We start from the raw sequence: 18608 nt of genomic DNA on the forward strand, positions 1-18608 counted from the left end.
TAATAACTTGTCGGTAAAAAGTAAAATTCAGTGGCATTTGAAAATATTTATAAAAGATCTTCTATAAAGGGACATGACTAGTGCTCTGCAGGGTCAGAAGGGCAAGCCAGCTTCCTAACAATATTCTAACAGAGCGCATAAAAGCTATTAGTTATTAGTCTGCCCCAGGTCGGCACTTTGTATCCATGATGTCCAACCTTCGCAACACTGTTCTCTCCATTTACTAAAGTCACACTGCTAACTGCAGGCCCTTCTGACTCTCAAATCCATGCTGTGTGGGTACAAACCAAATCTCCTGTTAAGAAAGTTCATCACTGAACTGGTATGTTATTCACCACAATACTATAGAATATAAAAAGAACCAATTATTTGCTCAGAACAGTGAGCCAGTGGCTGGGAAGTGGCGATGTACACAATTGAGAGTTTCTCCGTTAAGGGTGAAAAAAACAATTATTAGAAATGTGTATTCTGGGGACGCCTGGGTGGCTCAGTCGTTAAGCATCTGCCTTCGGCTCAGGTCATGATCCCAGGGTCCTGGGATCAAGCCCCGCATCGGGCTCCCTGCTCGGCGGGAAGCCTGCTTCTCCCTCTCCCACTCCCCCTGCTTGTGTTCCCTCTCTCGCTGTGTCTCTCTCTGTCAAATAAATAAATAAAATCTTAAAAAAAAAAAAGTGTATTCTGTAAAAACATTATGCGCATGTCCGCGCTGCGTAATAAATGTTAATCAGGTTAACCACCCACCCCTCCCAACTTCCTTTACTCTTCTAATTAAGTGTATGCCCTAAGTATACCTTGTAAATTTTCTATCTGAAATTTCAACACTAATGATGAAGTATGAAGCAAAAAGTGGCAGGGGCATGTCAGTCGGTCTGCATGTCATAAATAAGCCAGAAAATCATTACAGATCAATGATGATGCATAGGTTTCTGGTGGCAGTGATAGCTGAGACATTCAACACCGAGTCCACTTGGAAAACGTCCATCAGTGTCAAGGCTACGGAAGAAAATATTAAAACAGGACACCAAACCATTTTTCCCCTTCCCACTGAGTGTTTATTTTATAGCTTTTGCATCAGGTAATCAACTGAAACACTTCAACAACAGAAAGCTGGCAGAATGTTAAGGAAAAGAGTGATTATCTCTCCAACAGATGTGACAAAATGGTTTCAAGTTGGAAACAGTATTGCATAAATGAATCAACTGAATGGGGGAGGAGGGAGAAGAGAGGGAGAGCTGAGACAGGAAGGAGTGAGCATCTTCCAACATGGATTGTGATGGGGCAAAGGCACTGTTTAGCTGTCTGTAGTATTCAGAAAATAAAAGTCAAAATAGACAACCCATGTTTTCTCAAAATTACATTCAACACTGCTTTAGAGATGCTCACATACCTGACTCTCAATAGAAAGCTGGGGAAGCTGTCTAAAAAATCAGATAGACAGCACCAGTGGGTCTAACTCATAGGCTCACCAGTAATGTGTTTTAAAGAGATCATCACCATCAGGGTCCTTCTATCAATAGTACTGCAAAGGTCACAAAGCTGCATGAACTTAAATTACAGGATAAATCTGACTAACTGATCGCCCATTTCAATCTCTAAAATTCCCACTGCAGGAAATCAGAAAGTAAGCTCCACTCCAGAGGAGCTGAATTGGCAGTGCATTTGAAACAGGGATGCTTTTCCCTCAAAAGGCTGCCTGAGCAGCAGTTTAGTTGGCACGGTACAGCAATTCTGCATAGGGTAAATGGATGCAAAAATTTCACAGCAATTGCCCTGCTTCCTCTCAAAGTAAATAGCACTAATTTATGAAGAGGCAAATTTTCAAATCATAAAGTAGAAGCACCTGGGCCTCTTACAGACAAACTTCATAAAAGTTTACAGTACCATACAGCATGGTACTTCTCACAATAAAGGCTTCTAGAACCATAGGTGTGTTTGGGAATGATCAATGGGAAAACCCAGATAGATGGCTTACACAGATGTTCTCTCTGTGGAATTTGAATATAAATTAAAATACCAGCTATGCACTTGGGAACCAGCCTTTAGTTAAATTCTCTAGTGCTTTTAAGAATTTTTATTTTGTTTTATTAGAAAAAGAGAATCATTGTCTACAAACTATTTTCTTTCTAACTATGCAAATACAATGAGCAAATCATCTGCAATATCAAAATACTGTTTGTAAATCACTGATGGCACTAACAATTTTAGGAATTTCCAATAGGACATAATATTGAGAAAGAGCAACAGATTTCAAATTATAGGCATTAACTGAATTTTAAGAATAGAAAATAAAATTCAAAGTTTAAAAGTCAGTAAGTTTAAGTTCTCTGATTTTCAATAATTTAAACCCAATCATCAAGAATTCAGAAGCACCCAATATGTTCAAAGTTGCACAAATGGGTATGGATGATAGAAAAGTAATCCCCATGCAATATTTTAAGTGTTGCTATCAGATATATTTAAGCGGTACTTTACAGATTAAAGCTCCGTAAAATCAAAATATATCCTCCCCATTACATTTTAAAACAGTCACAATAATTTATCAACAGTTGCCATTTCACAGCAATTAGAAAACAGGAGTTGATACAAGTTGAACAAAAAAAGTACTTTTTCCTCTTTTAGGAAATAAACATATGTATATATATATATATATACACACACACACATACACACATAACATCATCTTTTAAAACTCAAAGTGGTTAATTTGCTTTTGTATTATAAAAAAAAAATTCCCTATGGTCAAAATACTGAAAAAGCGCAAAGGCTGAAAAAAGAAAACCACATTTGCCACTTTTAAAAAATACATTATTGTCTCAGTGGTTCTATTTTTTTGATTATAAAGTTAGGTATTACAAGGACTCTGCACTCGTCAGACTCCCAGGACTGTACTGGACCAGACGGAATTCAATCTAACCCTTTCTCCGTCTCCAGGAAGGATACTCCCTAACCCATCCTACAAGATGATAGAATACATGCCTCTCTTATGAACTGTTAAACTGGGAAAGAAAACATGCCCACCTGGAAGCAATCTAAGTCATAAAAGTTCATGAATCTGTGGGAGAGACTGCCTGATTAAGAAAGCTATTCTTTGGATATAAGTTAGGAGCTTTTAGAAGTATATAAACTCTTTTAGGTCACTAGAATACAGATTTAAAAAATGGTTTCTCCATAAATAACCATCTATTATGGGGGTTGGTAAACTACAACCCATGGTCCCTATCTGGCATGTCACCTGTCTTGGTAATAAAGTATTATTGGAACACAGCCATGCTCACTCATGTCTGCGTTGTCTATAGCGGCTTTTGTGTTCAAATGACAGGGCTGAGTAGTTTTGCCGGAGACTGTAGAGATTGCAAAGCCTAAAAGAGTTACCCTCTGGACCTTTGTAGGAGAAGTTTACTGAACCCATGACACAGGGCACTACGTGCTACTCTAGTTCCCTAAGAGTTAATGCACCTCAAGATTTTAGCGTGTCCTCCAAGAATAACCTGCATACTGGGGGGTTCCTTAACAGATTAAATGTCAAACACCCCACCCTTGAAGTGGTGCTTTCCTTTTGGGCAAGGGAATAATTTGTCTAGATTTTCAATAAATATCCGTAAAAGTTAATAAATACACACACAAAAAGGAAGCCAAATAAGGAAAGTATACCTATCAATGTTCTCTTAATGTCTTCCTGTTAAGGGGGGGGGAGGAGTACTAAAATGATTCTCTGCCAACTTCCTTCAGCTTTTCTTTAAATTTGTTTGTTTTTTGATAAGTCATGCCCCCTCCTCACCCCCATACAATTAAGAACCTTTAAAGCAGCCTGCCTAAAATGTTTCTTTACCTAGTTTGGTGAGACTTTGTTCAGGAACAGTATTTATTTAAACTAAACATAGTAAAGATTATTCTTTTAGAAAATGTTCCTAAAATTCTTTATCTCTGTTACTCTAAGAAGGGTAAGATGGTACAGGGAAATTAAACTCTGCAAAATATAACTTAACAACCAGAGGTACAAAATAGCTACCATTTCTGAATGGTAACGTAAAATAAAAACAGACAAATCTCCCAAATTTGAAGAGCACATTTTCCCCTGCCCTGAGTCAGCTAACGAAGTCTTTTTCAAACATGGAACCTCCTGAACTCAAGCAGCTGTTCATGAATCTTTAAGAGTTCACAGGTGTTTCATATTTCCATAGTTGTTGAAACAGGGAAGATAAAACAGAGAAGATACTTATCGAACACAAATTTATATCAAGATCAACCGTTTTTTCAAACCAGGTTAGAAGTAGACTTTTCCCTTCTTTGTTAAAAAATGAACGGTACGGAACTGTACGTGATAGATGTTTCCATCACCCCTTATGGTTCTACAGCGGTTAACAGTTTCCAAAGTGCTTTCACGTGCCGTCTCGTTTATTCCTCACAACACGCCTGTGAGGTAGGTACAGCAGGTATTAGTCTCCTCATTTCAAGATGAGGAAACTGAGGCAAAGAGAGGTTAAGTGACTTGCCCAAGATCACACAGCTGATAAGTGGCAGAGCCAGGACCAGAAATCAAATTTTCTGACTCCTTGGCCAGTACTCTTTCCACTCTAATTACTGCCCCCAATTATGAATAATGTTCTGTGTATCAAAATTGAAAGGTTACTAAAGTTCATTTCAGTGATGTTTAACAGTAAAGTTAATTGAGAACTACAAGAACAGTAGGTCTGATGATTTTACTTGAATAATAAAACTGGTGCAAAACCACTTTTACCTAATTACTTACAACCTTTTGGTCCAAATACATAAAATATGCAATATTTACAGCAATTTCCTTTCTTTTTTTGTAAATGCAATGCTTTAAAACACATTATAAAGCACCTTAGTAAAAACAGTCTACAAGTAAAAGTACAGAAGTAGGAAAATCCTACCCATACCACAGCTCACTAATGGAGTTATAATATGGAATCACCAATATGTCAGTATACTGCTCTACAAACAACCCATGGAGGAACAAATACTGAACTTATTTTTTTGATATTAATGTGTGGAAGCCTTAATTAAAACTCCTGACAATGTCAACATTCTTTGAAGTGTCTCCCCAGTCTTAGATACTGGGGAGACGGGAATGAGAAATACTGCTTTGACTCTTTTAAAATTGGTTTTTAACACTAATGATCAGTTTTTCTTTTTTAAAGAATATTAAAACGACCTACATAAATGTGGGCAATTCCAACTATAGCAGAAACATTCTTAGCAAATAGGATCAAACATTCCAATGAATTTCATGAGACATGATTCACAAAAACAAAACACACACTGCCAAACAGTTAATAACACTATTCAGTAGAGGTGTATAACCCAAACCTCCAGGTGAGGGCGGAAGTAGCAAATGGATTCATCTTCACTCATGGTTAGCTGGAAAAAAAATGCTTTATCAAAAAGACAGTATCAGAACTTGTGTTTAAAATTGTATTTAGCCTCCAATTAGACCTGCTATGTGTTTATTTTAGGTGATGTGTAGGCTTTTTCCAAGCAGGAGATTGTAACTCCCACCAAAATTTAACCAGGAAAAAAGAAAAAAAGAAAAAAAAGGAAGAAAAAAGAAAAAGAAAAAAAGGCCAAAACTGAAACCTCTTAGGCCACTGAAACTTACCAGCCAGCATCTACCTCCTCGGTGTTACTGTTCCCTAACTTGGCTCAATACACACCGTCTTACACACCAATCAGCAACCTGACTTGTGAGGCCGAGAACGAAGGTGAAGACAGGGTCAAAGTTTTAGTTCAAGAACCTAAGAGTCACACCTTGTACTCAGTTCGATTTAGGGTAAATCTTTTCATAGAAAAAGTTTTGTGCGAGGATGTAGAGGTCTCCGTCTTTTTCCCGTACAGCGTGGGCTCTGATGAACTGGAACTGCTCCAGAGCAAATTCATAGAACTCATTCTCCATTTTCCAAATGTCAGACTGCTGCAGTTTTGCAATGGTTTGTTTAGTTGGGAGTTTCTTCTCCGTGGTTTTCCTAAGATGAGATTTCTTTCCTACTTACGAAGGAAAAAAAGAAAAGGTGAGTAATTCTGAAAACACACAAAAGAGCGATGCTTCTTTACGTGGAGAAATGGATTAAGTTAATGTGGCACTTTGAAGGACAGTAACAGTGTTTTGCATTAATATCATTCAGGCGAAACTAGTGCCCTAATCATACCAGAACTGTGATTTATTCCTTTATAATGTAAATCCTGAACCTGTTAAAGACTGAATGAGATGTCAAATAAGAAAAGTAAGGATCACCACTCAGTATGTGTAGGCTATCGCCTTACATGCTGTTCTAATCTCAAACGCTTGGTGCTCTAAGTAGTTTATTTTTTAAATATGATAAAATATCTATTTTCAAACTTAATACTAATTTACCATAACCTACATTCTCTACGTGTGAGAAGCTAGGGTATATGCATACTCTAGAAGAGTCACTATATTGTATTGTATATCGTAATCAGCACGTGCTGATTATCACGGCCAGGACTCAGTCTCACCGTCCCACCCCTACTCCAAACAGCATTAGGCAGGTCTCAGGTGCAATACGGTCATGTTTGGTGTCTGGCATTAGTTAATATTACACATTTCTAACGAAGGCTGGTTCTGCAGATCGTATCTTTCCACTATTCCTACAATGCCTTCTAATTATCATCTAATGCATGTTTATTTGCTCAAAAAATACTGAACGAACACCAGCTATGTGCCAGGCACTGTTTTGTATTGAAAATGCTAAGAAGAAACAGGCAATATACCTGCCTTTCTGGAGTTATAACTTGTGCTTTACTCAAGAAACGTCAAATCACACGTATTTTTCAAGTTGCAAACAAACAAAGCTAAGGACAGCTTTAAAAAGAAACCCGTCCTTTATATACCTGTCCGGTAGAGTTCTGTAGCGCCCCTGAAGAACCGGGGCAAAGCCGCCTCCAGCAACATGATAAAATCTTCAAGCTCTTCAGTAACTCCCACCAGAAAGTATTCATTAATTAGGTTATACTTGGCTTGATCCATAGCCCACCTGCTTCCCACATTCCTAAAACCAAAGAAAAGGAATTAAAAACCTGGCTGTGAAATCTGCTAAGTACTTTTGATGCCTCTGACACTATATATTATGGAGAAAATAAACATGTGTCCATCCAAAGCCTTAATGCCCTTTTATTAATGTCTTTGGTGGGGGTGGGGGGGGAAGTAAATTACTTGATTTCGAAGGTCCCTCCCAGTTCAACGAATCTATGAAATATACTAAAGCAGTTCAATTAAAATCTCCTCACTAAAGTCCAAAAGAGCAATACCCTTTTATTGCTCTAAGGCTGGGGTTGGCAAACTTTTTCTGTAAAGTGCCAGGGAGCAAATATCTTTGGCTTTGCAGGCCATATGTTCTTGGTTACAAATACTTAACTTTGATCTTGAAGCATGAGAACAGTCAGGGACAATAATAAATGGAGATGGCTGTGTTCCAATAAAACTTTATTTATAAAAACAGGTGATGGGCCAAATTTGGTCTCCAGGTTATAATTTGCCAATCCCCATTCTAAGGATATGATTAAAAATTGAGAAGATGTTCTTCCTTTGTTTCTAGTTCTTCTTATGCTGTTATTATGCTTTGGTATAATCTATTGAGTAGGACCCTTAAGGTTCACAGTGATCCTGGGGCGCCTGGGTGGCTCAGTCGTTAAACATCTGCCTTCAGCTCAGGTCATGATCCCAGGGTCCTGGGATCAGGTCCCACATCGGGCTCCCTGCTCAGCGGGAAGTCTGCTTCTCCCTCTCCCACTCCCCCTGCTTATGTTCCCTCTCTCGCGGTCTCTCTGTCAAAAAATAAAATCTTTAAAAAAAGAGAAAAAGGTTCACAGTGATCCAAGTAACATGTCTCACATAATGAGAAAAAGAATGAAGGCATTCCTTGCACTTCTCATCATGGTTTTAAGGAAGACACTAACTCTGAATGAGTTCCTGTTTCTACTTTACCTATTAAAGCAATTAGAACGAATAAATATGTATAAAAATGTACCATTTTTTAAATTTTTATTGTTATGTTAATCACCATACATTACATCATTAGTTTTTGAAAATGTACCATTTTTTTAAAAAAACTGAAAACTGCACATTCTGAGGAAATAAACTCTTTATTAAAGATAAAATATCTATTTTCCACCCCACATTTATTAGCAGACTAAACTGCAACCATAACCTTGACTTCTCTCAAAGTAAAAAAATCAGTTAACAGTAAAACCAGGTGAATAATTTACCCACTAAGCCTTTTCTTGATCTAAACTGAATGGCTAAAACAATAAGCTTAGGAGAAAATGAGGTTTATGAAATGATCCCTGGTCTCTAATTAAGAGCTCTGCTGGAATATAGCAAAACATGTTAATACCAAAACCAAAAAACTATGGGGTGCCTGGGTGGCTCACTTGGTTAAGCATCTGCCTTCGGCTCAGGTCATGATCTCAGGGTCCTGGGATCGAGTCCCGCATCGGGAACCCTGCTCAGCGGGAAGCCTGCTTCTCCCTCTGCCTCTGCCCCCTTCCCTGCTTGTACTCTCGCTCGCACTCTCTCTCAAATAATAAAATACAATAAAAAACCAAAAAACGAAAAAAAAAAAAAAATTAAAAACCAGCATCTGAGAAAACATTGCAAGGATATGATGTATGAAGAATCTTTTCAATGCACTTAAAGGTAACTATAAAACTAGGTATTACTTAATTACATGTTATTTTTAGCCTGGTCTTTCACTAATTTCCCTATAGCTAGCCCTTGACTACTATGTTCACACTTGTGAAAAACAGATTATAGAGATAATAAAGAAGATTGTCAACTTGAGCTAACTTTACGTCCCTACCAGCATTCGGAGCTGTGGCCACAGAAGAATGGGATTTGAAGCCAGAGCTTCTCCGGAGCACAGTCTGAGCCGCCCTCGGCTACACATTCATCAAAGGTCTGGAACAGACACAAAGCAGCACATATGAGTCATAAACGCAGGTCTCACCTACCAAACACCTTAACAGGGAAGTTATTAAATACACGGGCCGCAGCGGGTGGGATGAGCTAGTGAATTAAAGAGATAGGCGGGTTACGAAAACACACTTGAGATATTAGGGAAAGTTAAAAGATTTTTTCCCCATCTTTGTTTAATGCCGATGTGTATAGGTTTTTTTGTTTGTTTTGTTTTCTTAACTGACAAAATATACCCTCCCCCACTGAGATAATAATTTGTCCTTGAGAGTTAAGTACTGGTTTATGTTGAATTTGTGTATTTGTACTTTCTAGCCCCCTTACAAAGGAAATTAAATAAAAACAAGGCTAAAGATACTTTATGTGAAATAATCATTTGAAAAGAGTATAAAGGAGGACTACACTTAAAAGTCTTCTCTCCTTTTCGCGATAAAACAAACAAAAACTCATTGTACAAAGCAGATACTGATGACTTCTGTGCCCTCCTGTCCAGGGCATCGGACTGAATTAATTAAAAGGGAAAGAGACTCACAGGTTACGAATCTAAAATTAATCAGCTTCACTTCCTCGAATACTTACTGTCTGTCACAGGCATTTTAACAGTAGGCACTACCTGTTTGAAATGATACTGAGATCCCAGAGAACAAACTTGGGAGCTCTGGTTGTCGTGGTGAGACATCTACAAATGCCACCTGTTATTTCTGAGAAGAGAAAGTGTGAAAGAATAGAAAGAGCACGAGAGCTGAGTCAAGGCTCTTAGGTTTCTGGAACCAGGTTTGACCTTATTGTAAGTAAGTCTTTAAGGACTCCAAACCTCAGTTTCTAACCTATACAATTAGATAAACTCAAAGGGCCCCTTTAACCAAAAATCTATGAGAATAGAGCCAAAAAATCCTTACACCTGGTGTTGGGTGGAGCTAGAGTGGAATGATTCTCTTTATTCTGGCAACATTCAAAAGACAACAGCAGACCACACACAGCCCAGAATTTACCCATTCCTTTTATAGATGATCTTCTCCATGATATAGCAAAAAGTCTATGACTTGGGTTTGAATCCTGAACCCAGAAAACTTAAGTTTTGTGTTTGTCTCCTTACCTAAAAAAGGAGGACATGATCTTACTTTGAGGAAGAAATAAAATCATGGATGTAAGAGAATCCACCACAGTGACTGTCCATTGTAGGTATCTGATAAAGGGAATGTGTCTACGTCTGTGCCTGACTCTCTCCCACCCCACCTCCCCAAGTCAAATACAATGTTTTGTTGGTTCTTGTTCTCCTTGACCTTCACAGCATTTGACCACCTCTCCTTTCTGAAAATCTCTTGGTCTCTCTGCCCCTAATAGATCCTTGTCTATTTCTTTGGACACTCCCCTTTCTGGCTTTGTTGGTGCTCTGTGCCTTTCTGAATGTACTATCATTATCTTCTTTGAAGGCATGTTTTGGTCCTTCCACCAGGTATGGAAATTCATCTCCATGATCTTCTCTTTGCCCACTGCCTTCCTTAGCTTATTCACATTTCCTACTTCCTTGGCTTCGTTTATAATTTCTAGGCAAAAGACTTCTAAATCTGTACCTCCAGATCCATCACTTCTCATCTTCTAATACCTAGTGTGCGTGTTCATTTGAATTTCCAATATTACCTCATGCTCAATACTTCTGGCAAAAGGATTACGTTGCCCATGTAATTCAGACTGAAGATCTCAGAACATTTACGAATCTTTCTTCTCCCTCACCTAACATCGTTGAGGTAATGTCTTTCCAATCCATCTTTTCTTTTGTCAATCTTGCTTCTATCAGGGTCCCACAATGCCGTGTCTCCATTGTTACAATCACTTTCTAATGGGCTCCCTTCCCTCCTTCCTTCAATTCCTTCAACCTGCTCTGTACAGTTACCAGATTAGTCTAAGGAGTCACTTCTAACATCCTCTACTCAGAAACCTTCAATGGTTTCCAATGTCTCAACAACAACAAAAAAATCCAAACTTTTATCCTGGCTTTAAAAAATGCTTCATATTCTGACCTTGAAATGCTAGTCTAGCCTTATCTCTATGTGTAACTTCCATGTTTACCAGATTAGCCTGTTTTGTAATTTCTCAAGCGTGTGATTTGGACCTTAAATCTATATACCTTTGCTGATTTCTCTAAAAGTGCCTTCCTTCTACCAATCTTGTTTACATGAAGACTATCTTTCCAATGATTCTGGCCCAAAGTTACTCTTACTTTCTTTGGGCTCGTATAAATTAATTGTATACTGCCTGGTAATAGCCAGCTTTTAGGATCCAGGTATGTATATCTATATATACATCTTTATCTGAAGGACTTGCTTCATATACTTTTTTTTTTAATGTGTATTATGTTCTCTCTCAACTACAATGAAAACTTCTTTGAGGGATCATGCAGTATGCATTTGTGTCCTCCAAAGCACATTCAAACTGTCTGCACAATTGGTAGTGGAAATAACTGGAAAGACTGCATTTCAGGGATTTACATAAATTTTAAAGGCACGGTTCTAGTGAAGATGAAGATAGGGGCAGGAACATTTTTTCATGAAGCATTTTCACAGTCCTTAGAGTTCTCTCAAATTCTCTTAGGATCTCTCTGTAGCTAGCTAGATGCACATACATAAAGTATACACACACACACACACGTAAAGTGAAAACACCTCAGTTTACTCTTAAGACTCAATAAACCCCATGTCAGTGGCCATAACATTATTTCTGAATTTTATGAGATGGTCTGACTTAGATGTGCTGGCCTAAGTCACTTTCTAAAAAGTAGTTTTATTATCATTTATGGCAACTTGTAGCTCATAAAAATAAAACAACCAATGTATATATCTATCTCTACCATGTTCCAATTTCCAAGAAATCTTTGGCTCAATGATCTGGGTGATGATATATTAGAAGGTTTCTGATTCCATGCCTATCCAATTTAAAAAAGATCCTAGATCACAGTAGTGCTTCTGAAGCTCAGAAGAAGTGCTCTGCTTCTTTACCCTTCTACCTGATTAGAGTCCTGATAGAAAATAAATGAATTATTAAGGTGATTGTGGGTGAACACACAATCTCTGCTACCATTTTGTGTGTGTAAGATTCAAAGACACTGAAAAGATTCTGCTTAAATATAAGAAACTAGGATATTAAAATGCTGCAATATTAAAAATTTCCATAGAGCTACTCAACTTCGGGAAATTTAAATATCCACTACTAGAATAAAAACTGATTAATGAATAAGCATGCATTAAATTAGTCTCTAGTTAGCCAACTCCTAATTCCTGTGCTCTTGAAGTATTTTGGCATTTCAAATAAAACAATGTGTAGATAATCTTCAAGTCTTTTTCTGGCCAGTAGTTTTAAATCTGCTAGCCCACTCTGGCAGTGTCCAAAATTCACTCTTCCATTCTTCCAGAGTCATAGAGTTTTAGCCTCTCTTGCAGTTAGGTATAGCCATGTGACCAAGTTCTTGTCAGCAGACTAAAGGCAGAAGTGATATGAGCAGGTTCTGGGTCACTTGGTTAAAAGGAAATTGCTTGCTCTCCACTTCCTTCCTTTCCAACAGGCTGGAAGGCAGAAGTAGTGATGACCCAAATTCAACAAGTACATAAGGACAACCTCCTAAAGAACAGCAGAATAACAATATGGAAGGAACCTAGGTCCCTGAATGTGTGGAGCAAAGTTGCTCTAAGAGTCTGGACCCCTCACTTTTAGGCTTTTAAGTATGATAAAATTAAATAATCTTATTAAGGGGCACCTGGTGTGGCTCAGCAGGTTAAGCCTCTGACTTCAGTTCAGGTCATGATCTCAGGGTTCTGGAATGGAGCCCCATGTAGAGCCCTGTGTCCCTCACGTTCCACGCTCAGCGGAGAGTCTACTTCTCCCTCTCCCTCTCCTTCTGCCCCTTTCTCCCTGCTCATGCTGTCTCTCTCAAATAAATAAAATCTTAAAAAAATAAAATAATCTTATTTAAATCATTTGGGCTTCTAGGGGCGCCTGGGTGGCTCAGATGGTTAAGCATCTGCCTTCGGCTCAAGTCATGATGCCAGGGTCCTGGGATCGAGCCCCACATTGGGCTCCTGGCTCAGTGGGGAGCCTGCTTCTCCCTCTTCCTCTGCCTCTCCCCCTGCTCATGCTCTCTCTCTGTATCTCTGTGTCTCAAATGAATAAATAAAATCTTAAAAAATAAATAAATAAATAAATAAATAAATAAATAAATAAATAAATAATTTGGGCTTCTTTTAGAAGCTTAGCATCTACTTTAATTCACCTAACAAATATTTTATTAGACAATACAAAAGTAGAAAAATAGATTGGGTTTTGCTTCCTTTATCATTTGGGGGAGGAGTTTTGCTCCTATCAACTAAAAGAAACAATCCAAACTGCTCAGTGGCCAGTAGCAAGGAAGACATGGAGAAAACAACAGACCATAAAAAATAAAAAACTGGTGAACATACACGAGTGTGCCAGATCTTAGCATAGCAGAAATTCTCCCATTTCTATATAAATATTTGATGAATAAAGTAAACTAAGTATTTCCTAATGGGAGAAGCTAAATTAAGATAACTCAGTATCATCTTTACCACATACACCTTGATGATTCAGTCCACTAAGATTTTAATCAAGATGCGGCACTGACTCCCCAACAGTGACATCAGCACTTGCGCTTCTGTACCCATAACACTGAAGACTGTCACTCAAACGCATGGTCATCAAAATTTTCCTGCTGATTTGCTAACTTCTATTAGCCTTCTCCTACACATTTTGGTCATATTTCAGAAATAGGATTTTCTATACATAAATATTTTTCTCTTCTAAGATATGAAGTCCTTCAAATAAAAGGCAAAAACAAATAAAAACACTCCAGACTCTCTTCCTCTCCTACAAAACCCAGTTCAGTACACCACAGAAACAAAAAATTATGAACAGGGGCGCCTGGGTGGCTTAGTCGTTAGGCGTCTGCCTTCGGCTCAGGTCATGATCCCGGGGTCCTGGGATCGAGCCCCACATCGGGCTCCCTGCTCAGCGGGAAGCCTGCTTCTCCCTCTTCCATTCCCCCTGCTTGTGTTCCCTCTCTCGCTGTGTCTCTGTCAAATAAATAAAAAATCTTAAAAAAAAAAATTATGAAGTTTTTTCACTTAAAAACCATCTATATTTAGAAAGAACAATTCATTGTGAGCAAGATACAGATGTTTTTAAAAAGCATGAAATATTAAAATGTTCTTCAGATTATTTAGATTATTAGTTTAGATATTTAACTCCTAAAACTGAAGTTTAAAAAAAGTAATCAAAATGTGATGCTTCATAGTGATGGCAATTATATTTACATTCAAATCCTTTTCTGCAAAAGATCTTGCTTCACACTTTATACAGAAAACTGAAGCTAAGAGTAAGCTCCCAGGATTTCCTGCTTAGACAAAAGCTTATCTGCATCTCTAGCCCCCTGCTGCCCTCATCTTTAAAGAGGTATTTCCTTCTCCTATCTTTGAATACCATCCTCACCCCCTTCTGAGACCCTGCTCCATCAATTTTTCTCTAGTCTCTTGTATCAGCCATCACCCCTGCTCTCTTTAGATATATAATATGCCCAAGTGTCTATCATCTTAAAGAAACATTTCCTGATGTTTTTTGTTTGTTCTAAAGCCAAACCTCTATCTCAAGAGTGGTCTTTCCTCTGAGTCTTAACTTCATTTCTCAGTTACTCCTCGACCCTTAGGATTCTACTTACATTACTTTTTCAAACAACCCTAATGACCTCCCCAGTGACAAATCTAAGGGACAGTTTTAAATCCTCAATTCCCGCTAACTCCTTTGCAGCTGAAATTATTTTCCATCTATTTAGACTCATCGGGTTTGTCTTCTAATTCTCTGACCTCAGGCTCCTTGCCATGCTCCTCTTTCTCTGTCTACTCCTTAAATGCTAGCACGCCCCAGAGCTACATACTGGCTCCCCTTCTTTTTCTTCTTCCTTTTTCATTTGGTCCTCTTTTTATATTCTAGGTCTTCCAAGTGCAATTTCATTCAATCCCTTGTTTCAACTCCCACCTAATGCTGATGACTCCCAAATCTGTAATTTAGTTCAGACCTATTTCTTGAGATACAAATATAATTTCTAGTGGATACCTCCACTTACTTATACATGATTAAAAAATAATATCCAATCTGAACTCAACATCTTTCTTCAACTCCATGATAACTAACTCTTCTGTTTTCTCTCTTTTGATGAAAGGAAACACCTACAGTCCCATCAGAAACCTGGGAAGAAGACAAGTCAAGGCTGACTCTGGGTTGTGCACTTTTTACTGAGATAGAGAATACTGGTCTATATGAAGCTTTCAAATAAATATGAGCTGTAAAGAATTATACTGTTTTCCTGTGATGCTTTTTACATATAAAATACTACCTATGCAAACAATAATTTTTTCACATGCCTTTGTGAGACAGAATTGTAAAATTCACCAGTGTCAGGGGATTGTGAATTGCTAAGAAATATGGAGGCAGTATTTTTTAAGTTAACGACAGAATCAGGTAGCACTAAGTATGAATTTCTTCTAACCTCATTACTCCCTTGTATAAACTAATACATATTTTTAGGTAGAATACTCTAAATTCACTATAATACTTAGAGCTGTCAATAAGTCTAGTTAATTTAGAGTAAGAAATAAAAAGAATACAAATTGGGGTAGGAATTATAATCCCTGGGACCAATGAGTACTTCCTAACAAACATAAACTGATTCTCTTTTAGATTGTTATTTAGAGCATGTAACTATTTACTCTTTTTAGATATATGACCCCTCCCCGTTGGTGTTCCACTAACAAAACAATAGTTAATAAAAATTTTTTAATAATCTATAGGGCAGTTCAAAGCCAAAATACTTATTTATAATATTTAGAAAATGTGAGTGATGAGAATTATAGGCGCAGTTAATATTACTTAGAAGTCATAAGAAGCCCTACACTGAAAGGAGGACTGAGAGACAAGCTATGGTTATTCAAACTTGGGTATTTGGTTGATGTTTTCTCAAAATGAACAAAGTGTACCTGCCTCTTGGCAGAAAACAGTGACAGTGTTAGTAGCCCAGTGGTTCCCAAATGGAGCTGTTTTGATCCAGCAGGTGACATTTGGCAATGTCTACAGACATTTTTGGTTCTCACAATTGGGGGGTGTGGGGGGGTGCTACTAATTAGGGGTCAGAGATACTGGTTAACATCTTATGTGTATAGGCAGCCCCTCATGACAAGGAGTTCTCTGGCCCAAAACAACAATAGTATTGAGGCTAAGAAATCCTGTGGCAGCCGGTGACAAAAGTTAAGCTTTCAAGCAAAAAAATAAAATTTTGGAAAACCCAATCTGCCACCTTAAGTTTGACAGTTTCCCAATACTTAAAAGACTTCTCTGATGAGATCAGTGGTGATATTAATGAATGTGAATTTCTGATACTGTATAATAAAATATGTCAACATTTGGATGGTCCACATAACTTAGTGTACGAATATGTTTCCAATGACCAATGCATGAGGTTATACAATTATGCTCAGTTAAAAAATCCAAAGTGTAAAATATATCATCAATGGATTTTAATATAGCAGAGCATAAAAAGTTCACTGCTGTTGTTTCAGATTCCATACTTCAACAACTTTAAGAAACTACTACTTGTCAAGTTTTAGTGCAATATTAAAGAAGAACATCCACAATCTTCTCAAAGGCTCTTAAAATCCTCCCTTTTCCAATTACATATCTGTGTAAACCTGATTTTCTTTATACACCTCAACCAAAAGAACATATTCAACAGATGGATTCAATAGCAGATATGAAAATCCAACTCTCTATATTAAGCCAGATATTTAAAACAATTGCAAAAATGTAAAACACATCTCTTTATACTTTTTGGTTATCTGCATTAAAAAATGCTTATTGGCATTAAAATATATTATTTATGTTACCATATGATGGGTTTCCTGTTATTTTTAAATTAATATTTTTAAAATTTCCCTGTAAATTGGTATATTTATTGATATTGATAAATATCACACAAACAAAAGCTCTTTGGGGGTCCTCAATAACTTAAGAGTAAACGGAGTTCTAAGACTATAAAGTTTGAGAATCACTGATTTCTCTATATAGTTCTTTAATGCTCACCTCTGTATTATTTAATATCCCTATTTTCTAGGTTCTGGGCAAAGATTATACTAAATAAACCTCCAGTTACAAATATAAAGAACAGAGTATTTGAAATCTCCCAATCTTTTGTTCCTTACAAGATCAACTGAAAGCTATCATAGGTATACATATGCCTGAAATGTGTTTGAAATTACTGTTTGACAGTGTAAGGAGGAAGCAGTTTAGATTATGAGTTACTGCAGTTTAAAACACAATAGTTGCCATGAGTGCTGAACTGAATATTATCTAATAGGCTTCCAAGTATCACCTGATGTGTAAACAATATACATTTAAAGGAAAGGAGGAAGAAGTGTTGGAGTGAATTTAGAAATAACTATCAACAAATTCTGAAGTACTAGGTCACAAAAGAGTTTTATTATTAGATTTTATAAAATGTCGTAGAATCACCATTTATTTAATATATCATTTCAGTGGAAATGAATCCAATGCAAGGTATTTCCAACCTTTGCCAGGTATTTCCTACATCATCATAGCCACATTTTAATCACCCTTATCTTCAAATACCCTGCCATTTAAAAAAATGTTATATGCCATGCAGTTATCAACTCTATAGATATGAGTTTATTAATGAATGAAAGCCCTTCCTAGTTAAAGGTATGAAGTTATTTGCAATAAAACAATATTATTTAACTAATTAGGTCCCAGAATGTTGCCAACACTTGTGTCATGAGAAACAAGCCAAATTATTAAAAATGTGTATGTTTCAATATGTTTCAAGACCAAAGGGTCCATTTTGCCTATCATAAAGCAAAATAATTGTTCACTTTAATAAAGCATTTGTAGATGGCCCTGTCTTCATGAGAATTAAGGTAATACACAAGTATTTTTCTGATGTTACTAATACTATATCTAAATAAACGGGTGTAGTAATATGTATTTTATAATGACATAAAAAGACAAAACCAAAAACAAACCAAGCGCTATCATTATTCGGGTGAAGAATGGTTAAGTCTCTAGGCTTGGAGAGCATATCTACTTAAATCTTTCAAATATGAAAGGAAAATAATGTTAAAATATCTGCCTGAATTTTTCTGTGGGTACTGAAAATGTAATTTGGGAACATCTCTCATATACAAATGTTGGGTAGCATGTTGCATTCCCTCCCTCCTTTTTAAAGGGACTAGAGGGCTTAAGACGGTGAGCTCTGGAATTAGAGTACTTGTGTATAAATTCCAGCTCTACCACTTACTGGTAGTGTAACACTGGGCAAGGTACTTAACCTTTCTGTGCCTCAGTTTCCTTATCTATAAAATAGAGACAAGAACAGCAGCTACCCTACAGAACCATTGCACAGGCTACCTGGAAAAATAAATACATATATATATATATAAAACTTAAAACACTACTTGATATACAATAAGCACTCAATAGATGTGAACTATTAGTGTTATATTAAGTATTATTATTACCTAATTCCCCAAACTACATAGGGCAGCAACCACTAAACTATGGTATCCAGGGCTGACAGTGACAGATGGTG

General features: G+C 37.2%; 1 protein-coding gene across 2 annotated transcripts in view; it reads right to left on the minus strand.

Annotated features, from left to right (window-relative positions):
- Positions 1-1026: 1026 nt before the first annotated feature.
- HS2ST1 (heparan sulfate 2-O-sulfotransferase 1) overlaps positions 1027-18608 on the minus strand; it is a 173352-nt gene continuing 155770 nt past the window's right edge. Inside the window, exons 5-7 of one of the 2 annotated variants that reach the window (XM_036073280.2) lie at positions 8838-8935; positions 6871-7028; positions 1027-6006 (exon numbers count right to left, since the gene is read on the minus strand). In XM_036073280.2, the coding sequence (XP_035929173.1) occupies positions 5777-6006; positions 6871-7028; positions 8838-8935 (486 nt within the window). In that variant the 3' untranslated portion in view covers positions 1027-5776. The remainder of the gene's footprint in view (positions 6007-6870; positions 7029-8837; positions 8936-18608) is intronic. The other variant, XM_036073281.2, reaches the window with a different exon arrangement.

Source organism: Halichoerus grypus, chromosome 5, assembly GCF_964656455.1.
Source record: "Halichoerus grypus chromosome 5, mHalGry1.hap1.1, whole genome shotgun sequence".
Lineage (NCBI taxonomy): Eukaryota > Metazoa > Chordata > Mammalia > Carnivora > Phocidae > Halichoerus > Halichoerus grypus.